General features: G+C 48.5%; 7 protein-coding genes across 7 annotated transcripts, besides 1 other annotated feature; 2 read left to right on the top strand and 5 right to left on the bottom strand.

Moving 5' to 3' along the window:
- Positions 1–3,347: 3,347 nt before the first annotated feature.
- FPSE_06026 (uncharacterized protein) lies at positions 3,348–4,965 on the bottom strand (the record flags this gene model as incomplete). Its single annotated transcript, XM_009259144.1, has 5 exons — positions 3,348–3,643; positions 3,692–3,848; positions 3,900–4,361; positions 4,412–4,807; positions 4,948–4,965. The coding sequence occupies 5 exons, from the start codon at positions 4,963–4,965 to the stop codon at positions 3,348–3,350; spliced, it is 1,329 nt and encodes a 442-aa protein (XP_009257419.1).
- Positions 4,092–4,136: a repeat region.
- Positions 4,966–6,045: 1,080 nt separating the features above from the next.
- On the top strand, positions 6,046–8,163 carry FPSE_06025 (uncharacterized protein; the record flags this gene model as incomplete). Its single annotated transcript, XM_009259143.1, has 2 exons — positions 6,046–7,076; positions 7,155–8,163. 2 exons carry the CDS (start codon positions 6,046–6,048, stop codon positions 8,161–8,163), a joined length of 2,040 nt encoding a protein of 679 aa, XP_009257418.1.
- Positions 8,164–9,017: 854 nt separating this feature from the next.
- On the bottom strand, positions 9,018–9,844 carry FPSE_06024 (uncharacterized protein; the record flags this gene model as incomplete). Its single annotated transcript, XM_009259142.1, has 4 exons — positions 9,018–9,523; positions 9,594–9,610; positions 9,667–9,706; positions 9,775–9,844. 4 exons carry the CDS (start codon positions 9,842–9,844, stop codon positions 9,018–9,020), a joined length of 633 nt encoding a protein of 210 aa, XP_009257417.1.
- A 734-nt stretch (positions 9,845–10,578) lies between these two features.
- On the bottom strand, positions 10,579–12,204 carry FPSE_06023 (uncharacterized protein; the record flags this gene model as incomplete). The annotated part of the gene is made up of 4 exons (XM_009259141.1): positions 10,579–11,687; positions 11,734–11,899; positions 11,947–12,068; positions 12,132–12,204. The coding sequence occupies 4 exons, from the start codon at positions 12,202–12,204 to the stop codon at positions 10,579–10,581; spliced, it is 1,470 nt and encodes a 489-aa protein (XP_009257416.1).
- A 1,346-nt stretch (positions 12,205–13,550) lies between these two features.
- FPSE_06022 (uncharacterized protein) lies at positions 13,551–15,492 on the bottom strand (the record flags this gene model as incomplete). Its single annotated transcript, XM_009259140.1, has 8 exons — positions 13,551–13,741; positions 13,791–14,156; positions 14,222–14,316; positions 14,398–14,413; positions 14,493–14,948; positions 15,000–15,064; positions 15,120–15,368; positions 15,446–15,492. The coding sequence occupies 8 exons, from the start codon at positions 15,490–15,492 to the stop codon at positions 13,551–13,553; spliced, it is 1,485 nt and encodes a 494-aa protein (XP_009257415.1).
- Positions 15,493–17,420: 1,928 nt separating this feature from the next.
- Positions 17,421–19,763, bottom strand: FPSE_06021 (uncharacterized protein; the record flags this gene model as incomplete). Its single annotated transcript, XM_009259139.1, has 1 exon — positions 17,421–19,763. One exon carries the CDS (start codon positions 19,761–19,763, stop codon positions 17,421–17,423), a length of 2,343 nt encoding a protein of 780 aa, XP_009257414.1.
- A 1,076-nt stretch (positions 19,764–20,839) lies between these two features.
- FPSE_06020 (uncharacterized protein) lies at positions 20,840–23,412 on the top strand (the record flags this gene model as incomplete). Its single annotated transcript, XM_009259138.1, has 6 exons — positions 20,840–21,176; positions 21,229–21,472; positions 21,529–21,601; positions 21,655–21,963; positions 22,012–22,353; positions 22,405–23,412. The coding sequence occupies 6 exons, from the start codon at positions 20,840–20,842 to the stop codon at positions 23,410–23,412; spliced, it is 2,313 nt and encodes a 770-aa protein (XP_009257413.1).
- Between the last annotated feature and the right edge of the window lie 245 nt (positions 23,413–23,657).

Genomic DNA, 23,657 nt, shown 5'->3' with positions numbered 1-23,657 from the left:
AAAGATGGGCAAGGGGGCGAACTGCTCCCACATTATGGGCGGTGCATCACCCATGTGGCTTGAGTTTGTCTCAGTATCCAAGACATGGGTGAGCGACTGGGCAAGCAAAGTGTGTGGGCAAACCAACCTCACCTCAAGAACCCTTCCAGAAATATTGCGCACATACCAATCTGCAGGTTCCAAGCATGCCCACAGACGTCCCCTCTATTACATCAGCGAAGCTTCAACTATGCCACTTATTATTAGAAGTATTAGGAGACAAAAGTCAGGATGGGGAGCTGTCAGTAGCGACACCATTCCAGTCAGTTTGTCCCGCCATTCGCACGCCATTTTCGGCGAAGGCGATGCACCGACCCTACCAAGAAGGTTAGTGGCTTGAAGGATTAAATGCGAAAAGCTTGGCGGCTGTGCGAAATACCTTCTGTCCTCCTACTTGCGCCTTGTGCTCGGACACAGACCTTGAGAGACTCGAAGCATGGGTGAAACAGGTCGACCTTATTCTCCGCCTTAGCGCAGGTGGCACAAATAACATCTTTGTTTCAAGAACCGCAATAACACCTCAAGGGTCATGCAGGAAGCTGCAGCATGATGTGTTTCTCTGCGTTGAATACGACAAGCTATCTTTGCTTAGTAGAGTCAAGAAACACGACTATCTTTTCAAACATCTTTGTCCAATGGTTTCCTAGCGATGAAGTTGTGATCAACTTGAAACAAAGGACTCAAAAAAATACATCATGATGTGCCGCATATGGCCGAGAAACCCAGCTGGTCAAGGCTTTCGGGTGTCGCAAATCCATTGCAGTGTCTTTCGTCGATCGTATCAAAGCTTTCCATGTTACAACAGCGCAACCGTGCAATGACTCGAATCTAAACTTGGGTCGTGGGGCGAACGATTGCTAGAACTGTCCAGTGATCGACATTTCACTACGCCAGTAAAAGAATGCAAATAATACGGATAGCCTACAACCAACAGTTGATTGTTTCGTGCCACAATGCAAAACGCATGGGGTGGTATGACCTGCGACGCGGATACTATATTTATATTGATGAGTTGGACGATATAGATGGAAGTTTGGTTATCGGTAATCTCAAAACGATGTCGTTGCTCGCTTTTCACTTCCCGTATTGTCGAAACCACTGCGAGTCTGGTCGCTGCGCTGTGTCCTCCTGGGGGTGGTTAGGTGGTCCCTGAAATGCACTGCGTTTTGAGCGTAGGAACGTGCTCAAAGCTTCAGAGGATGAAACAAATGATGGAAAGCTTCCAGAAGCAGTGGGGCAGCGCAGTCAAAGAGTGACGTGGGACGGTTGTCTTTCAGGGCTGAATGCAGGCTTTGACTTTTCCCCCTCCACACCAAAGAGCACACCAACGCAGGGCCAACGCAGGGGTGTCTTTGGCCCATGGCTGCCACGAGGGCTTTCGTTCGATGTCAGTAGTATGTACATACACTTGCTTCTGCCGCAATTAACGTTGGGCTTCTTTCATTATGTTCCCCATACAACGCTAGAAAACCGAAGCATTGCCTTTCAGCATAGAGTACCTTGCTACCCTCCAACTTGGACTTGGTCACGATGACTGATATCGCTTCACACTAGGCTCCGGCGAGGTGGGGTCTGCTTCCAGAGCGAGAGCGGTTGGTGATTCATGGCTGGCAATTTAATCCAGACGAGAAGCTCCTGAATGATCATGTGGACGTGTGCTGTCGGGGTTGCTGTACTTTGGTACGGTATGCAATCTCCTGCAGCCTCTCTAATTACTACACTTGCTCCACGACAGTGGGCTCGTCTGGTGGTCCGGGCTGAGATTGCCGTCGACGCGGTTTTAGGGATGGACGCCTGCCCGCGCGTTCCCGCATTTGTGGTACCAAAACAGTTGTCTCAGCCTGTCACCGTTCCCTTGCGCTCGAGCTGACCGCACAATGAGAAGCGTGCCTGAATAACAGCGCAACCGTGAGAAAGGCCTGGCCAAAACCGTCCCACACTTCCGAGCTGACTATCCTTGGGATTGTGTCTTGTTTGGAAAGCGAGCTGTGCTGCCCTGTCCCTCAACGCTCCCAACAAGCGAGACGGACATGTCGATCAAAAAGCTTCGGCCAGCTGTTCAAGAACGCGCCATCGCCATGTCAACTTTGATGCGGCAGTTGATTATCTTTCTCGTGCCTACAGCAGTCCGAGTCTGTGTCCATACCGCCATGTCCGATCAATGCAACGTGAACGAGGACCCCGCCGTAATCCCGGTAATCTTCAACAAGCAGATCTGTGTGCCTGAGTCGTCTCTAGACTACTTTTCTCGTGTAGTTGTTGTCGGGCAATTTCTAACGTAAGACAAGCGTAAATGGCTAACATGCGGTCAGGATCATGACAGGTTGTGCAGATCAAGCACAAGCAATTAAACATGGGAGCAGGTGCCCGTCCTTGACCACTATTTCGATCGGAGCTACCGGGAAACATGCTGTTTGTTTGTGTATCAGATCTAGGAGAAGAAGCTCACAAACTTTTCTTTTGCTTTTACTTTTTTTCCCCGTGCGACGACGGGAACTAAAGTTTATTTGATATTGTGTTGTGCTGCTTTGTAACACTCGGGACACGTCTTTTTTTGCTTTGTTGACCGCAAGATCTATACAGCAGGCGAAATATTGTAGATTGCACCTTATTGCTTGCAGTATGGAGATCAACACTTCTGTACTCCACGCATTCATGCATAAGAGCTGCACGCGTTGTACGGTAAAGAGGGAGTGTGCAGCGCGACGCCCACACCGACACGGCCGCATCAGACCGTGTATTGAGCGAAGGCGGTCTGGGAGATCTCGGGCTGAAGAGACCCGCGATTAGTGCTCTGGGAATACAATATCAAGCGAATGAACTGACTCGGCATCCTATCAATCACATAGGGTAAGATGAGCGGCCTGAAATTGATGGGGTCTAAGTCTAGCCACATTATGCGTGGGATTTTCTGGCGCTTAGCTCGTCAAAGCGAGATACTCTCACTGACATGTATTGCTCGAACTCTGCCAACAGTCGCGATGAATGATCACTTAGGCGAAAGTATGAGACTGAGTTTAGTATCAAAGCGAATACTACATTGACGTCCTCACAAAAGAGTTGTATCTAACACTAGCTTGAGTTGATTCCCATTAATTGTGATATTCAAATGGTAATTTTCGAGGTCAGAACTACCCTACAGATGTCACCATTGAATCTTGTTGGAGGCTCGGTCGAGTGTTGTGAGGCGGATTCATGAAGCAAGTATACTGCCAGAAGTGAAAGGATGCCTGTCACAACGATCTCTTATTTGCGTTGGATTGCTTTCAACTATTTGAGGCACTGATGTTGACACCTTCTCTTCATTCTCACCACTTAGGCTGTTCGCGTTCGTGTGAAGGTGTATCAAGCGCATGTGAGTCTCCAAATGGGTCATCATCGTCCTCGTCATCCTGTGAAGGTGGAGGTGGAGGAGAAACAGCGGCCGGCCGCGGGGGTTGGGTAGGCGGCTTTGACTGAGGCTTTGACATTGGGGGAGGGCGAGGAGGGGCAGCATGAGCAGGAGAATTTGAAATATTCAACTCGGACAGATCCGGGGGCTGCGAAGTAGTTGGAGACTGTGCGGCTGCTTTGGCCATGGCCTCCTTGCCTTTGATTGTAGCCACTATGAAGAGTCAGTTGAAGCCTGCCCAAAGAAGACGTCGATACATACTTCGGTATAGATGGGCTTGCTCAGCAAGTTCATCATCAGAGTCACTATCCGCGTCAATAGAACGGTCGAACTGTTCAAATGACATGAGAGCGTGTACAAGCTCGTCATTGGCGTGGAGCAACCCTCCTAACCACTGCTCTTCTTCGACATGGTGAACCTGACAATCATGAGCTTAATACCTCAGAACCAACTTTTGAGGATGACTTACATAACGCAACACCTTTCGTCTCAGGAGCTTACAGGCTTCAAAACGCTCCACCGCAGCTTGGTTTTCCGAAATGCGCTCAACTTCGCGGTTAACGCTTTGAAGCGAATTCATCAAATTCGTGGCTGCAATGGAGGAGTCGGCAATGACGGACTTCATCTGATCCTTCTCAGCCTCGAGATTGAAAGGCTTTCGCTTCCCCTTGGCCTTATCCTTATCTTTGTCCTTCTTCTTGTCCTTGGAACCGCCGAAGAAGGAACTGCCTCCGGATGAAGATTTAGAAGGCGCATGCCCAAACCCTGAGCCAGACGCTGGGGTTGAACTTGACGGGCCCGGAGCGTTTCGTGCATCGCGAGCAGCCTTTGCCGCAGCCTCTTGTTCGTCATCGACAAATGGATTTTCTTCTGTCTCTTTGAGAACCTTGGATCGCTCTTGAGTAACAGCTTGCTTCCTTTTGGGGAGTTCCTGTTAAAATGAGCATATGATCATAGGAGCTCTCAGTAACCATGACTCACTCTATGAAGTCGCGAAAGACTATCGAGTCCCGGTTTCCCGGCATATTGCGACCATGAGCGGAAAAGCTCCCTGCACTTGTTTCTCACGGCCACGTCAGACAGGTCAGAGGTGCCACAAACACGTAGACGCTCAAGTAGAGGCTCGTCAACAAAGGTGCGCTGGAACCTCTCGCCAGCATTCTGAATAAGACCATCAAGGAGGACTAGTGCACGGATCTGGCGATGGACGTTTCCATATTTGAGCTTCTTGCGAAGAGCACGAGCTGCTTCACTTGGACCAGTGGCTTGCAAAGTGATGACTTCGACGAGCTCGGGGATACCACTGAAATCTTCCTCTTCATATGCCTCAGAGGTGAGATTCTCGACTGTGACAGTCACGGCCGAGAACGGTTTCTTCTATGGGAGTGTTAGCCAGTCCATATAGGATTGTCAAATGTGGACCAATGGCATATAAATAACTCAAAGGAGTTGCCAACGGGTAACGTCTCGGTCGTAGAGTTTGGCACATGCATGAGAGTCGGATAGAGTGTCCTTACCGTCGCGAACACGCTCATGGCGAATTATATTGATGGTTTCTGTATGTGGTCTCTGTTGTGTAGGCCGGTGTCCTTGTGATATTATCCCTCGATAGTGCCAGGAAGATGTTATCTCAAGCGCTACGATAGCTCCTGGTAGCTCAAGTGTCTGATGAATGATGATAGACCAAGGAATGTGGGGTTAGCCAATAGTCAGGCGACACTATGCGAAGCTTCGGCGACGCGACTAGAGACGATATTCTCGGGCCGTTGACTGAAGGGAAGTGTTTCTTGAAACAAAGAAGCTATCAAACACGGTAAGATGAGGAAAGGTAAATCGAGGCAAGGTTGGTAGCTTGAATTGAGTAGTACCCGAGTACTAAGTTAGGCGCATAACTTACCTGCTCGCTACTGCCGTAACATAAGGAGGGTTAGTGGGGTTTGGTTACTTGGTCGCGGGCCGTGACGCGGGGCTCCTGCCAATTTTGGTGGGTCAACTGTCGTCACTTCCAGCTTTCAGCATTCAGGGTCGTCCAAAAAGGGGACATGCTATGTGAAGCTCTAATTTACCTAAGGTAGGGTTGGGCATAGCTCTATAATACGCTATAAAGAATGTCAAACTTGAAAACGATCATTTGTGACATGAAATTTCTGTGTCCTACCTTGGTCGGTACATACCAGAAACCATTCATATTGCTCAGTTATGTTGTTGCTTTTCCAAGATCACTATTGCGTTGCTGTCTTTCATTGTGGCATATGGCTGCGACATTTTTGAGTCGAGCTTCGGTATGATTACTCAACCAATAAGTATTGATATAGAATGCTGCTAGATGTACACACACGACAAGATACAAGATATTTGAGACCAAACACGATCATTGGTATGCTTAAACTCGAACGCACGCACTTCAACAAAATCGATCCAACTTACCCTACACCCAGATCATTTTGATCACCCCTCCCCCGCCCCCGCCATACCATCTCAGCTACGAATTTTGACTGTCAACAGCGTTATCGCAGCTCTGTGACTCACAAATATTTCACAAATATCAACACCGAATCTACTTACAGACAACAAGACTTCATTAAACCACTGGCTGCGACTATTGACCGCCTATAATGGCTTCCAAATCTCCAATCCTCCCCGTAGAGGGCAAGCGCAACATCCTCGTCACCTCGGCCCTTCCATACGTCAACAACATCCCACATTTGGGTAACATCATCGGTAGTGTTCTTTCTGCTGATGTATTTGCTCGCTACTGCAAAGCCCGAGGCCACAATACCATCTACATCTGTGGCTCCGACGAGTACGGCACCGCCACCGAAACAAAGGCTCTCGAGGAAGGCCTTTCACCCGCCGACCTTTGCGCAAAGTACCACGCTCTTCACAAGGGAGTCTACGACTGGTTCCGAATCGACTTTGACATTTTCGGCCGGACACCCACACAACAACAAACACAGATTGTGCAGCAGATCTTCAAGGAACTCTGGAAGAATGGCTATATTGAGGAGCGGGAGACTACTCAGCCTTTCTGTACACATGCCAACCACGGCAAGTTCCTTGCGGACCGTTTCGTTGAGGGAGAGTGCAGCATCTGCCACGATCTCGGCGCTCGTGGAGATCAATGTGATGCTTGTGGTGGACTTCTCGACCCTTTTGAGCCTGAGCGCGAACCCAGTGCTTCAGAGGACGACCACGTTGAGGCCAAGGCCACTGGTTTCCTGATCAACCCCCGCTGCAAGGTCGATGGCACCACCCCCGAGAAGCGAAAAACCAAGCACCTTTTCCTCCGACTCGACGCCGTTAAGGATCTTCTGGTCCCTTGGTTCCACAAGAGCAGCAAGGAGGGAGACTGGAGCACCAACTGTATCTCCATCACCCAGTCATGGATCGATAAGGGTCTCCTCCCCCGTGGTATCACCCGAGATCTCAAGTGGGGTGTCCCAATTCCCCAGGATCTTGAGGGTTTGAGCAACGAAGAGTACGCTGAGAAGGTCTTTTACGTCTGGTTCGATGCCTGCATTGGTTATGTTTCCATTACCAAGAACTTGGTGGATGGTGATAATCTGGACGGCACAAACTGGGAGAAATGGTGGAAGAACCCTGAGAACGTCAAGCTTTATCAGTTCATGGGCAAGGACAACGTTCCGTAAGTGAACCCGAACCTTGACGGCCCTTATTTGCCAAGAGCGCCGTAGCTAGGAAATTTACTGACCAATTTATCCAGATTCCACACCATCATCTTCCCTGCTTCTCAACTTGGAACAGGAGAGAACTGGACCAAGGTCCATAAGATGTCAACGACCGAGTATCTCAACTACGAGGGTGGAAAGTTCAGCAAGTCTCGCGGCGTTGGTGTGTTCGGCAACACTGCCAAGGAAACTGGAGTTGATCCCGATGTCTGGCGATACTACCTTCTGTCAAGACGTCCTGAGACTGCCGACTCTGAATTCAAATGGCAGGAGTTCATTGATTGCAACAACAACGACCTTCTTAAGAACCTTGGCAACTTGAACCAGCGAATCCTGAAGTTCACCCAGCTCAAGCTGGATGGTGTTGTACCAGACTACACCAAGTACACAGACGAGCGACTGGAAGAGCACAAGAAGGAAGTCAACGAGGCTCTCAAGACCTTCATCGCTCAGTTCGATGCTATCAAGCTTCGTGCTGGTCTGGCTTCTGTTATGCACATTTCCGCCCTCGGCAACAAGCTCTTGCAAGACAGCAAGCTGAATAACCAGCTTCTCGCTGAAGAGCCCGAACGTTGCGCCGCTGTCATTGGCCTCGGTATCAACCATCTGCAACTCCTTGCTAGTATTGTATACCCCTACATGCCTTCGACTTCCGATGCCATTCTTGAACAGATTGGCAGCCCCGGTCTTGTTTCTATCCCTGAAACATGGACTGGCGATATCGTCAAGCCTGGCCAAAAGATTGGCGAGCCCAAGCTTCTCTTCACACAGATCCCCGCATCCAAGCTTGACGAGTGGCGCGAGGCCTTTGGTGGCGAGGAAATCCGAAAACAAAAGGCCCTCGAGGCCGAAAAGGCTGCGGCCAAGAAGGCTGCTAAGGATAAGAAGAAGCAGAAGAAGCTCGCTCTACGCCAAGCTGAGAAGGCCGGCGAGGCTTCAACAGAGCAGAAGTCAGTCGAGGAGCAGAAGCCAGCCGAGGAGAAGAAACCTGTCGAGGCCACAGCTGTTGACCTTCTTCCCGACGATAAGCCTTCTGAGACATAGATGATATAAACTTGGACAGGACTGGAGTCGATATTGATGGCAAAAAGGGACCACTTGGCAGATTTCGGACGGTGCACGAGGAGTGATGTAAAGCTGAACAGTCTATTTATTCTTATTGTAGAGCTGTTGAAATGTAAAGAAGATTCTCAAATCAACTTATGAGGAATAATTATAAAAGCCCAGCAGCTTCGAAAGCTGGCCTGTCGCATGTGTTTTAATTTAGCACCGCCGATGGCTGTTGACCCTATTTCTACTACTGTCTGATCATGATAATCTATCAAGATTTGAGGGAATATAACACTACCTCCCCAACCTCAAGTAAAGACGGTATACTGTGTTGAATCGGGTGGGCTCTATAAACCAATTTATTACTGAACTTATAATCAATACAGTATATTGTGACACTGGAAAGAAAATGACAGAAGCCCATGGATTCACTAGGTGAAGGTGGTTGAGATGCAGTATCGAGTAGGTGTAATGAAAAAGACTTCTTTATTCCTATTTGGTCTCATAATTGAATGCAAGGTCTTTTTGGTATTGGTGTAGAACGAAATGTATTGACTTATGCCCGTCGACTGATTGGTGTCGGTAATAGCATGGTATAAATGTATGTTTGTGTCCGAAAAACTCCTTAAGCCTGTTGAGAGGCACCCGGCCTGTTGAAAGGCGTAGCTTTCCTGTGCCAGCCTGGTGCGTATTGCACAACAGCATATGGTATCGATTTGTCATGTACCCCATTTCCGTCCGCTGGCCTTTTTTGTATATAGACGCGAATGGGGCACTGCCGTCATGATATCTGGTCACTCTTTTTGTCTTTTCACTTGCGAGAGCAACGACGGATGAAGCTGGTAAGCTTAGTTCGACTTCTTACCCGCAGCACGCTCACGCTCACGCTTAGCGTAGATCTCAGAAGTGAAGGGGTCCTCGTATCTCAGGGCGAGTTTGTAGACAATATCGACCCAGATGGTGAGCAGGACACCAGCAGGCTTACCGTACCACAGAGAGGTAGCAAGGAAACTGCAGGTAGAGCCAGTGTACATGGGAGAACCAGTCACGTTGAAGGGAAAGCCAGTCACCATCTCATCCATAAGAAAGCCAAAGTAGTCACCGAGGAATGTACCAGTAATGCCAAGTCGCCAAGTTGAGGAGACGACCAAGACATTGCCGACAGCAAAGAGAGTGGCAGCAGCAGCCCGCATGTAGTCGTTGACAAGGGCGGGGTGTGTAGGTTGCTCAGAGATAGCATTCTTGAAAACTAAGTCGCGAACCATACCCAGAGAAAAGATGGTGAAGGCGAGGGCATAGCAGGCAACTTGGGAGTTTCCACCAAAGAGCTTTGTCAGAAGCTTATTGTGGTATTCTTTTGAGCAGACCAGTGTCAGTCGACAACAGAGCACGATGCGCTTATTAAATAGCGAGCTTATGCATACCTTGACGAGCGACGATACTTGAGAGAAATAAGTTAATAATGCCAGGTCATCATGTTGGGACTAAACAACTCACTTCCAGAAGAGCGGGTTAAAGGCAATGGATGCAGCTGAGACTGTGACAAGCAAATAGACCGAATTAGATTCACTCTATTCAACAGAGGTAAAGCGTAAGTCAACTCACTGTACAAACTCTGCTTGTCATAGTTGACATAGTCGAGGAAATCTTGCGGACCAAGAGCCATGATACCCATGATGACAGCTAATGAAGCACGGGGCAATGGAAAGTAGTAAAGTGAGGTAAAGTAAAAAGTCGTGATCACTGACGTAACAAGTTCACGTGTAAGTCACAAAGAACAGAGGGTATCAAAGAGTAGAGACAGTCAACTTTGTTTGCTGTTATGACAGACAGTTTGCGGAGAAAATAAAAGAAAGAGAAAACTAGGAGAGCTGGAATAGGTACGTAGGTAAGTTGTAGCAGGAGCTGCCTTCTTCCTTGTCCTACCTACCTGTCCTGTCACATGCCCGGAAGTGACTGGAAAGCAAAAGATGAGAGGACCTGTCTGGGCTGGGGTCATGGGTAGGGCAGCGTCATAATGGCCAAGCAGCGGGGATTAGTGGAGATTTCAGAAGAGCATTAACCGAAGTCAGCCCTGACCAGCCAGCATTCATTCATTTCATCACTCACTCACATCCAACATCCCTGCAACCAATGAACCAACCTAAGCAATCAATTCAATCTTCCCTCACCCACCCACCAAAGCGGAGCAAAGCTGAGCTAACTAACGAATGAATCAAGTGATCAGAATCACCAAAAGGAAATGCTTCAATATTCATATCTATAGATGCTGCAAAATCATGCGCTCTTCTCGCGGTTGGCATCAAGGCCTATCTCGCGTGTGTCCCAAACGCCATCCTTGAACGCCCAAACAATTAAACCCGACAAACCAGTCATTATCATCCCATATTTAAGAGCGAGAACTCAGCGTTATTGGCGTCGGTTTCTTGTCTTTTTGCCTGTTGTTTGGACGTCCTCCTCCTCTTCGTCCTGCCCCTTCTTGAGATCTTCCGTTAGGCCCCATTCCTCCTTGTCGTACCAGTCCTCGCCGTCCGACATGTCTCGGTTAGGCCCCGAGTGAGCTTCTGCTTTGGACCAGTGGAGTACATCTTTGCGCAGCTGCTCGGCTTTGAGAAGTCCCAGAAACAACTTATTAGCTCCTCGGCATACCTCTTCCTGTTTTTGCACATACAGAGCAAGAAGTCGTCGGATATCTTCTGCTTCCTGATCTGGCAAACCAATATCTCTATCTGGTCTTGCACCTGCAGGAGCAAGAAACAGAGGGTGAATAAAGTCGTCCTCTGCTTCGGAAACCAGAGATGCGTCTGGCGCTATTCTCTCAACCAGCTCGGTCTGTTGGTGTATATCGCCAACTGTCTGTTTTGCAGAGGTATCGGCTCCGTCAGCTCCGATTCCACCTTGTTTCTGCTCGTTCGAACTCTCGTTGACCCCGTTTATTGGTTCAACCTTTGACGCTTTTGCGGAATCTGTTTGTTCGACTGGAGCTTGCTCGCCGCTCGGAATATTCGACTTTGTATCCGCGCTTTTTTCAACATCCATCTTCTCGGCCTCACCAGCATCTTCCAGATGGGAACCGTCCGGGTCGGCCGTCGTCCCAGCGTCTGTCATTGTTATATCAGCATCCTCCGCAGCGTCTTTGCCCATGAGTTCTCCACCCAAAGTTGTATCTGGAGCAACATCGCCTGCGGTGACGCCGTTTTGATGTGGCCCAACGTCCCCGTTGGCAATTGCAGGGAGCGCCGATACTGCCTGGGACAGGGCCAATAGATGGCGCGCCATATGATTATCTGTGTAAAGCTCGACATCTGCCGGTCGGACCATCATCTCGCATGGAGCCCAGGTGTAATCGCCACACAGCGACGTTAGGAGGTGCCTGACTTTCCACAGGGAACGGTTCTCTTTGCGCACAATGTCGCAGCTTTGATCAACAAGCCGAGTGAGGGTCTTTGATGTGAAAGGCTTCGAAAGGGTTGGATGTGTCGGCAAGGCGGTCGATGCAGTAAGCGGCGCGAGGATATCTGTTCTTGTTAGTTGTGCTACTGAGCTGCATGGTGTCTGACATACTCTCTATTTGGATATTGGCATATGGGTTCAATTCTGCGGCAGAGGCCTCTGCTTCTTGAACACGGTCCTCATCTTCGTCGTCGCTGTCTATTTCATATCCTTCCTCGTCGACTAGAGGTGGATTGCGATAAAGGATTGGGCGATAGACTCCGGCGTATTCGACATACTGGCAAGGTCAGACATGAGTAGGAGGGATTTGTCCGTAGAACGAACCTCTTTGTACGAGCTTGGGCCGTTATTGGGAACCAATTGTCCTTGTCGAGCAAAGCGTGCCTTTTTCTTGAGCTTGTTTCCACGGTTGCTATAGCTTTCGATCTCGGAATCTGAGTCGGACTCTGTGGTTGGCAGGGTCAGCTAGGGATTCTCTAGGCGCGAAAAGCGCAAAGATGCTCGCGTACCATATGATTTCCTTTTGAATGCTTTTTTCATGCCCGCTATTGTCTCGGCGAAGAGAATCTGTTGCGACGCCATCGCGGGCAGTTGTTGGATCCAAGAGCCGACTCGATGGATGGATGTCGAGGATGAAGCGACGAGCGAGCACCAGGCCGTCTGGGCGCGTTTGAAAAGAAAAGCTGACGATAGACAATTGATCGCAATGCTAGGAAGTGAGGCGAGCCCCAATTCGAAAGAAAAAGTCGTGTTGGCGTGGCAGACTCGACTAAAAACAATTTTGATCGGGTGTTGGGACGACGAGGAGAAGCTGGAACAGGAAGCGAGGCTGCTCTGCCCGCCTTCCCGTAGCCCATGACCACATTTCCGGGCGCGGTTTCTCCTGATTGGACAAGACGCGGATGATAAAATGACCGGTGCCGGATAAAACTCTCCGACTGCGATAATAGATAAGATATCAGATTGGATTGTCTGTCTTAAAGAAATTAATTAAAGTCTAGAATTGGCTCATGCCAATTGATGGAAGAGTACATATACTGTAGTTGCATATCTTGTTGTTATCCTCTTACTGGAACTTTTATACTAACTGAAGTAGTAAAGTACTATCCAATGCCTCCTGCACCTTTCTGTAGCACAAAAACATTAGACCTTAGTAGCTAGCTGACTGTGTCGTCAACTTTGTCGCTATGGGTGATGAACTAGGCATTCGGGTTTGACTGTCAAACAGCAAAAAAATAAACTCCGGTACAGGGAATCGAACCCTGGGCTCCGCGGTACTGATCTCTCAGGTTATGAGAGCGCGAAATGTTAGCCACTACACCATACCGGATATTGGCTATTGTTAAGGTGGTGTTCGAGATTTGGTACCATGTCATCGTTGGCTGATGATTGATCAGCTCGAGCTATTGTATTACTCGAGTTACACTATACAAATGCATACATTGCCCGGTCATAAGGGATCTGATAGGCGTTATTACTCTTGAGCATTGGTCTGAATGTGATTGAGTCTCGTAAATAAAGTGGTTATATGGAAACTCTGCTCAGTTTCATGATGAACGCCGCAAGAGAATCAAACAAACAGGGGCACTCATTTAGGTACTTGCTCGTATAGTACATGGAAATCGAGGTGCGAGTTGGGCACGTTCCGAAATGAGATATTTACAAAACGAATGCTATCTAGTTGCCACGGCCTAACGCGAATTACTCACCAGGCACCTTGGGTGTCTAGCTTTACCTCTAGTCAGTGATGGCAGGTTAGGCATCAAAAGCACACCTTCGTATCAAAAGTGGCTAATCGTTATCTATCAACTATCAACTATCGTCTTAGTATACAAGTCCATACTCATAAATCTTTCTATATTCTGGTGCTGAAGAGTTTAGCCTGTCAGTGACGTATGTAACTGCAACTAAGGTATGTATATTCAGGACTATAGCTCCCGGTCAGGTCTCTCGTCGTGTGAGTCAGTTACAGCAACAGCACCGCCATCCTTTTCGATATCAGCTGGGAGGTTTCCCAGTGCTCGGTCTCCAAACAGAAGATCAATTTCCTCTAGAGATAATCCCTTTGTCTCCCGAAAAGCGAAGATAAGAGTGGGCAGAGTAACGACAATGTTGAACGCTTTCCTAGGAGTCAGAAAATTCCGAATAGGATACAGGGATTGACTTACCAACGAAGAGAAAGTAAAACTTCCAGCCTAGCTCCTTGAGTGCCAAGGGACTGACTTGGTTCCAGAAGGTAGAAACAAGCCAGTTGCCGATACCAGTAGCAAAAGCACACCCCTTACTTCTTATCTGGTAGGGCATGATCTCGGCCATGTAAGTCCAGCTGACGGGACCAAAAGACAGAGAGAAAATGACCGTAACACAAAATAAGAAAGCAACACCAGCGATGCTGAGGCCATGGTGGGTACCGTCGACATTTTGGCTGTTGACAACGCTCTCCAAGACTAGAGCGATGGAGATGGCAATGATGCCATAAATAAGAGGTCGTTTTCGGCCGATCCTATCTGAGATCAGAGTAATAAAGACCAAATCTGCGCAGCGTTAGTAGAGTGTTTTGGAGAGAATTCTGTCGTGTGATTAGGGGCTCTTCGCTTACTTGCAAGAGGGCCGGTGCAATTGTAGATTCCAGCGACAAGTAGATTTGTCTTGCCAGTGATTCCAAGACTCTCATACATGATGGTTTGATAATATCTTGTCTTATGTTAGCGATGCTACGGTAGATGCTGTTTGAGAAAGGTAGAGTTGAGAGGTGAGAGTGAGGAAACCACGTACCCGATCACATTGATTCCTAAAATCAACGTTAGTAACTCTTCTTTGAATAGGAGGTGTGGGCTGAATGATATCAACTACCGCGAGGAAGCCCTTACCAGTGAACTGAGTGAATACTTGAACCAAGGTCCCGAGCATGAGTCTCTTCCGCCACTGCGGTACCTTGAACATAATCAACCAGCCTGGTGCAGTAGCTAACTTCTCAGCATCGATAGTGAGTTTAATCTCATTAAACTCGGACTTGATCCATTCCTCATTTGAGCCATTGAAGTGTAGCTTTCGGAGTGTTCTCATGCCGTCGTCTAACTGATCAGTAGCAATAAGATGACGAGGAGTCTCCGGAAGCCAGAGCATGCCCAAGCACAGCAAAACAGAAGGTAATGCCTGGAATGCAAGAGGGAACCGCCATTGGAAGGACGAAGTATCTGGCATGTGATGACTGCCATATCCAACCCATGTAGACACGATGAAGCCGACTCCGATCATTTGCTGGGCAAGTCCAACAATGAGACCCCGGTTCTTGGGGCTTGCACACTCCGATTGATATACCGGGACTAAAGTCCTTGTTAGTCATATGAGCCTAACTGATCGCATATGAGACTTACCACTCATAGAGAGCAAGCCAACAGCGAAGCCAGCAATGATTCGTCCAACCAACATCATAGCAAGACTAGGCAATGGATCAGTCAAAAAAGCACGTCAATGGCAGTTAATCGAACACATACTGATACGCAGCAGCTTGAAGGATTGCACCGATTGTGCAAATGAAGGCACCGATACCGATAGTCTTCCTTCGGCCGAACCTGTCCATGATGACTCCTCCAAACAATGCTCCGAATACAGCCCCTCCGCTGAATGTAGAGTTGATAGCACCTATGATGGAAGAAGTAGATGTAGTATCGAAATAGTTCTGGAAGTGCTTCGAGGCGATGACATCAGTCATGACACCAGAGTCATAACCGAAGAGAAAGGACCTAAATCCAAGCAATAAGAATTATTATACACGACAAATGCATTGGAAATTCCATCCATAAAGGTAAAAGATACGTACCCGATGGCTGCAAAACAAGCCAGACCGATGTTATAGGCTTTCCCCATGATGATACCCGTATAGTTATTTATGCAAGTGACTGAAATGTGTTGTATTGAGTAGTTTAAATCTCGAGGGCGAGGTAACAAAGAGACCTTAGAGTGATCAACAGCGGCTCAGGAGTCTATTTGTATGGCTACCTCTCCTAAAGAAATAGTACCATGATCAATATCCCCCATGATGTTGATCATTGCGATCCCGGTGGTCCCACATGCTCAAGTCTACAGGGAGAGCCAAAGGGATGTCTCGATAGCGGTCACATCACCGAGGAATGGGGTGTAAAAGTAATCACGCAAGTACCAACTTTCGTTATGTTCAGAAGCGGCCAGCATGACTGGTAAGGCTTTGTTTACGGGGTTCTCCGTATATTTTCAATCATAAAATGCTTTATAGGACAGAAAGACGTAGTACGGCACGCGAAGGCCGAGTCATGATGGGTCTTGCATGGCTCCCCTGAGGTGATCTTAGGCCGGCCCCGTGTGGTCGGAGAAATAGTATGCCATCTACTCCTTGTCGTTGCCAGTTGTTGACTCACTGTCCCGGAGAAAGCAAGACTAGTATTTTCCAAGACTGAGGCAAAGGTTATTGCTGTATTTCTGTTTCTTGATGTGAAAATTGAACCACAATGATGGTCTGATCAGTCATTGGGCCATATCATATGTCGTTCTGACAGCCACATCTACGATAGATTCGGACGAGACAGGACATCGGCGTATAGCCTTTGGTCTTGACCCTTTGTAATCCGGCTAAATGAGAATTCGCATGTGTATGTAGAATGAATCTAGTCAAGGTATCTCTGATCCCTCTCACTTTCACTTACAGCCGGACCAATCAGGTCTCTGGTCGGGGCTTGATAGACCGTACCCGAACGCAGATCATAAGATATGTGGATAGCTCATCCTTTCTCATTCTGGCATATTTTTAATACCATACGATAGTTGAAGATTCAATGAGGGACACTGAGTTATAATTCTCGTAGATCAACGCTAGGTCAGTTGCGCGGACCCGGCGGCATTGGGGATACCTACCAACCGATACTGCAAAAGTCATACATGAAATAATATAGGGGCCAAAGGAAATGGCTATTCCATTGTGATCTAGATTATTACTGTAGTATCAATGTTAACTGTGGCATACCCTAGAAATTCTTACGAATGAGCGTAGAGTGAGGATTTTGCTGACTTAGGTTTATCGATTAAACACATCCCCAAGTCCACATAGGACCCCCAAACTTGGGTAATCGATGAATTATGACCTCTAACTAGGCATTGCAGGGCTTTTTGATCTGTTGTGTCAATCTTGAACCTGCTGTGTATGAATCCATACTAAGCTTTTGATGCTTCTCATTGATTAATAAGCCCGCCTCACCCTGCTCTCTCAGTCCACGATTGTACTTGACCAATCATGTAGCATTGCACCGCCTAGATTTTCCCTTTTGGGTAACCCCCAACGCCCTCGATCTCGCTTTGATAGTGGAGTCTCAGTGGGGGCAAGTTCATTAATTTCGAAGGATGATGGAGAAGAGGACTATTGTGCTCTTTGAATTGTTAGAGTCACGACAGAGCTTTAGACTACCCAATATTGAGTGACGTGAGGACCGAGATTTGTGTTGGCGCTGACCACCAGCTCCCACATGTTTCAACTCTGGGATGTACAGCTTCGAGTACAGAAATCGTGCTAAACAAAGCTGCTTGCGGATTCCTACTTGACCAATGGCCAGAATATCGGGCTAATAGATACCGAGCTTAATGGCCGTCGTCTCCAAGACCGACGGATTCTGACCCAGATCGTTATTATGGAATTTAAGTAAACTTTGAGCAGGACATCTTACGAAGTACTAAAGCGTGGATAGAGCACAGTTCAGTCATTGGAGTCAAGCTTATTCGTTGAGGATAGAGCCATGTCTACATATACAATCTTCTTAACGTTGTTCTACTTACAACGACTCAATCGAAACAGGAGAATCTCCCTTCAAGTCACGACCCTTCTCCGTGACCTTGCAGTCGCCATTGAGCTTGTCAGTACCCTGAAGCTTACCATCATCACTAACAACAAGCTCAACAACAGTGGCCCCCTCGCCATTTACTACCACGGCCTTCGAACCAGGTGAAGTTTGGTACAGACCAACCTCGACGTTGCTAGCAAAGTCATACGCAGCGCCAACCTCCTTACGGCTGCCAAGGACAAGAACTGTGTTCTCGCGGACATATAAAGGCAAGGTGCCAAATGCGTGCTTCTCTCTGAACCAACCGGGGCCAGACTTGACTTCGTTGGTAAAGTAGGATGTCCACTTGCCCTTAGGCAGGTAGAACTCTACTTCACCAGACTCTTCATAAATGGGAGCTGCCAGGAGTTGAGATCCAACCATGAACTGGCGGTCAAGGAACCACGATGTAGGATCATCGGGGAACTCAAGGGCAACAGAGCGAAGAGACATGGGAATACCACCCTCGATAGACTCGATCGCTTGTGAGAAGATATACGGCATTAGACGAGTCTTGAGTGCGGTCCATTTAGATAGGGTCTTTGAGCATCCTTCTTCAGTAGTGTCATCGTCGTCGACAGTCCAGGGTACACGATAAGAGTTGCTTCCATGAAGTCGACTGTGACTACACAAGAGACCCATAGCAACCCACCGCTTGTAGATCCATGGCGGGGGCTTACCCTCGAAGCCACCAATGTCGCAGCTCCAGAAGGTGAATCCGCTCAGACCCATGGACAGACCACCGCGGACAGATTCAGCGAGAGCCTCAGGGGTAGACTCACAATCACCGCCCCATACAAGAGGGAATCGCTGTGTTCCAGCGCAGGCAGCACGAGCGTAGAGGACGGCCTCACTGTCGCCGTATCGCTTCTGAAGAGCTTCGTAGACAAGCTTGTTGTACGCAAAGGCATAGTAATTGTGCATCTTGTGAGGATCAACCGTCGGATCGTGCCATTGGACGTCAAGAGTGGGAATGCGCTCGCCAAAATCGGTCTTGAGGGCATCGACACCCTTATCGAAGAGGCCGTTTAGGCACTCGACATACCAAGCACAAGCCTCGGGGTTTGTGACGTCCAGAAGACCCATACCAGCCTGCCACAGATCCCACTGCCAGATATCGCCATTCTTGCGTTTGAGAAGATAACCTTTCTCGGCGGCATGCTTGAAGGCAACACCAGCTTGGCCAATATAGGGGTTAATCCAGACGCAGACCTTTTTGCAGAGGCCGTTTTCTTTAAGACGTGAAATCTGGCCCTTGGGGTCAGGGAAGCGCTCTGAGTCAAAGATGAAGTCTGTCCATCTGAATGCTCTCATCCAGAAGCAGTCGTAGTGAAACACATCAACCGGCGAGCCTCGGGCCTTCATACCCTCGAGGAAAGAGTTAACAGTGGCTTCATCGTAGTTTGTGGTAAAGCTAGTTGTCAACCAAAGACCAAAACTCCAGCTGGGGACCTTGTTGGCCTTTCCGGTGAGGACTGTGTACTTTTTGAGCACATCTTTGGGGCCATCGCCGTAGATGATGTACATCTTGAGGCGCTGTCCTTCAATAGTGGTTTGCACACGACAACATCGCTCGCTTCCAATTTCTAGATCGACCTTGCCCGAATAATCGATAAATACTCCATATCCGCGGTTGCTCATCCAGAAGGAGACGTTTTTGTAGGCCTGATCACTCGACGTGCCACCATCCGCGTTCCAGAGAATGACGTTTTGTCCGACCTTGTTCCAGGCACCGAACCGCTCGCCCAGGCCATGAACAGACTCACCAACGGACAGAGTTGTCTGCATAAACATGTAGTGTTTGAAGTCTCTCATGTCTCCAGTCTGTATTTGCGAGGTAGGAGCAGGAGAATAGGCAAAGCCGGTACTGCGGTTGCCGAGATTCGTGAGGTGTTTTTTGCCATCAGAGCTGTGGAACTTGATGTCAAAGTTGTGTTGATCAGGGTGAATAGTTGCAGACAGAGAACCAGACCTAAGAGTGGTTCCCTTGTCACTCTTTTGGATCTTGCCTTCGACCTTTGGCTGACCACCCGGGAAAAGATCAAAGTTGGGGCCAATTCGTTGGGCACCAGCCCAGTGTGTGCTCTCAATAGATATGATGCCGTCCGCCTCGGCTTTGATATCGATGGTAAGAGTAGGCTGGTTGAGGCCATCGCCACGAGTGCGGATGTGCTTTGTCGGGCACAGCAAGCTCAATGCCTGTTGATCTTGACTGGGAGTGATTTCGTAGACATCTTCGGCATATTCGGTACGAAAGTTCTCGGCAGGCAGCCACATACCATCGCGAAGATGCATTTTTGGTGTTTAGGAGAGCAGAGTATAGGTCTCAATTGGTGTGTAATGAAATGTAAGTGTTAGAGAGCTCGCTCCAAGGAAGAAGTAGTTGTTTGAATGAGATACGATAACAATTCATCCGGTGCAGCATCATCCTTTGATTATGGAGATCATCCCATGTTTCCCCTCTTGACCCCACCATCTTGTCATGACATTGACGTTGACAGGTGAAGACATAAATGTTGATGATACTCTAGAGCATGGATTGAGAGAGGATCAAGGGTCCCCTGCGAGATGATCGACTGGTGGATAAATCAACGGGCACTAGAAGCACCCCCGGCTAAATACAGGGAGTGAACATGCGGGGTTTACAAGGAGGAGCCACTGTAAGTCACCCAGTTAGTGTTCAACCTGACTGAACTAACGGCTGCTGGGCCGTTGAACCTTGAGCCTCGGGCTCGGTTCAACTTAGACCGACGTCCAAACTTCCTCCCAGTTTCAATGTCGTAAAATGATCTGCATACATGACTTCTGTACCCTGACCAATTCTCGTCAAGGCTGGCTTTTGTTCTCCATGCCACACATTTCTTGACAAATACATATTGCGCTGCGTCAGTGCTAGGATCTTCGGCTCGTCTATCCATCTGATCCTGAGATCATATACCGGTCCAATGGTTGACTACACACCCTTATTCTGCTCTGATCTCCCCCCTGTTTTCATAGCAACTTAAAAACAAATCCACGAATCCCAATGCCTTGCCCATCTCCTTCTCCCTGTCTTCTGCCCCGCATTCTTCGGGGATTGCAAAGCCCACCATGTCATGATCTGCCCTGTGCTTCGGTCGTAACATCCCTAAAGACCATTCGTCACATGAACTAACACGAATTGAACCCGAAACCAAACTCACATGCATTGTAGGTGGACAGGATCGTGAACCTATGCCTTGCGGCACGAGAACAGGGGACTATTGTCCAGGCTACACGGTTAATTGTGAAGAGCCAAGGTTCTTTTGGCTCTACATAAACTCATGTGGAGCCCGCCTTGCTAAAGTCTATAGCTTCTAGGTAGCTTCCTTCTTGTCTTCAAGTCTTCCAGAATGAAGCTCTCTGCCTATGTTTGTGCCGCTGTCCTGGCCACGGCCGGACAAGCTGCCAAGGATAAGCCAGTCTACAAGGACGCCGAAGCTTCTGTCGACGACAGGGTCTCGGATCTCCTCAAGCGCATGACTATCCAGGACAAAACAGCTCAGTTGATCCAAGGTGACATGACCAACTATTTAAACCTGACTACCGAAGCTGTCAACAAGACTGGCTTGGAATGGAATTTCAAGTACCGTGCCAATTCCATCTGGACCGGCTTGTACGCGAACATGACTACTATCAAGAAGGCTGCCAAGGTGGGACAGGACTATCTCATGAAGGAGACTGAGCTTGGTAAGTTGGGATGCTGGTTCAAGTTTGGGTTGTGTGATCTAACAGATCATAGGAATCCCTGCCTTTATCCAAAGCGAAGGTCTTCACGGAGTCTTGATCCTTAATGGAACCATTTTCAACTCCCCTATCGGCATGGGATGCTCATTCAACCCGGAACTCATCAAAAAGATGGCCGATATTATCGCTACAGAATCTCGGGCTGTTGGAATCAACCAGCTCTTCTCTCCTCAAGTAGATCTCGCCCGAGAACTGCGATTTGGACGAGTCGAGGAGTGCTTCAGTGAAGATCCTTACCTGTATGTTCTCTCTTACGGTCACTTCAGGACGACTGGATATGCTAAATCTCGTGCAGCGCTGGAGAAATGGGTTACAGTTACGTCAAGGGCCTTCAGGCTGGAGGAGTATCAGCTATGGTCAAGCACTACGTAAGCCACATCTACCACCATTCCACCATCAAACTCGATAGCTAATAGTGTAGGCTGCGTTTGCTACACCCGAGCAAGGTATCAATACTGCCCCTGTGCACGGTGGTGAGCGAGAGCTGCGGTCTCTCTACCTCCCCCCCTTCAAGAGAGCTATTATCGATGGTGGTGCAACTTCCATCATGTCTTCGTACAACTCCTATGACAGTGTCCCGGTTGTCTCAGACTCCCACCTCCTCACTGATATCCTTCGAGACGAATGGGATTATAAATACTATGTTATCTCCGATGCCGGCGGAACTGCTCGTCTTGCCCAAGCATTCCACGTCTGCCCCCTCGAAGACGATGAGTGCATTACTCTTGAGGTGAGTTTCTTTCTGCAACATAGTAAGTCCTCTGCTAACGAGCTATAGGCCCTTCCTGCTGGTAACGATGCCGAGATGGGCGGTGGCTACTGGAGTTTCGAGATTATCCCTGAGCTTGTTAAGGCTGGTAAGCTGGACGAGAAGATCGTCGATACAGCCGTTTCTCGAGTCCTTCGTTCCAAATTCGAGATGGGCCTTTTTGAGAAGCCCTTTACTGGTGTTGCCGACGACAAGATCTGGGATTATGTCAACACCAAGGCTCACAAGAAGGTAGCCCGACAGCTCGATGCTGAGAGTATCGTTCTCCTCGAGAATCATGAGAACGTTCTTCCATTGAAGAAAGACGCCAATGTGGCAGTTATTGGCCCCATGGCCCATGGCTATGTCAACGTAAACAACGCCCTTGCCATCTTGGACTGAAATTTTACTGACATCAAATAGTACGGCGACTATGTTATTCATACTGCTATGACCAGAGGTGTCACTCCCTATGATGGTATCAAGGCTGCTAGCAAAGGCAAAGTCACATTCACCCAAGGCTGCGAGCGGTGGTCCTCAGACGAATCTAAATTCGAAGATGCCGTTGCTGCTGCTGAAGCCGCCGATGTTGCTGTAGTTGTCGTCGGAACCTGGACTCGCGACCAAAATGAGCTCTGGGGTGGTCTCAACGCCACTACCGGTGAGCATATCGATGCCAGCAACCTGAACCTCATTGGTGCCATGCCCAAGCTCGTCAAGGCTATCATAGACACTGGAAAGCCTACTGTAGTTGTTTACAGCTCCGGAAAGCCTATCACTGAGCCATGGATCTCTAAGGAGGCTGCTGCACTTGTTCAACAATTCTACCAATCACAGGAGGGAGGCCATGCTCTTGCGGACATTCTCTACGGTAATGTTAACCCCTCTGGAAAGCTTTCCGTTAGCTTCCCTTACGACGTCGGCACTACGCCCATCTACTATGATTACCTCAACTCTGCTCGTGCCTCTCCCAACCCGGGCAAGATTTACGAGAACGGCACGCTCGAGTTCGGTAGCAACTACATCCTTGAGAACCCTGAAGCTCTTTACACATTCGGCTACGGTCTATCATACAGCAAGTTTGACTTCTCCAAGATCTCTGTCTCCAAGAAGAATGTAACATCATCCGACACAGTCACAGTTTCTGTCAACGTCAGCAACAAATCTAAGCGCGATGGCTCCGAGGTTGTTCAGTTGTACGTCAAAGACATGCTTTCCTCAGTTGACGTTCCCCGATACCAGCTCAAGGGCTTCAAGAAGGTTGCTGTCAAGGCTGGCAAGACCGAAACTGTCAAGATCGATCTCAAGGTTGAGGAATGGGGTCTCTGGAACCGGAAGATGAAGTATGTTGTTGAGCCTGGAGACTTTACTGTCTTTGTAGGAAACTCCAGTGAGAACTTTATGGGCAATGTGACGGTCACTGTCGCCTAAGCCTAAGCCTAATTACAATAGGGGAGGAGATACCACAATAATCAAGTATACTTGCCGATCCAGGCTTGTTCAAGGCATCATGATGATTGCGAGCATTAGTCCCTGGCTCTGAACTTTCTGGTGTCTGATTGAAGTCCCAAATCTTGACTAGTATCCGGTATGGTGTAGTGGCTAACATTTCGCGCTCTCATAACCTGAGAGATCAGCACCGCGGAGCCCAGGGTTCGATTCCCTGTACCGGAGTT

The sequence above is a fragment of the Fusarium pseudograminearum genome, chromosome 2 (genome assembly GCF_000303195.2).
Source record: "Fusarium pseudograminearum CS3096 chromosome 2, whole genome shotgun sequence".
NCBI lineage: Eukaryota > Fungi > Ascomycota > Sordariomycetes > Hypocreales > Nectriaceae > Fusarium > Fusarium pseudograminearum.
This window is presented reverse-complemented; position numbering and strand designations above follow the sequence as displayed.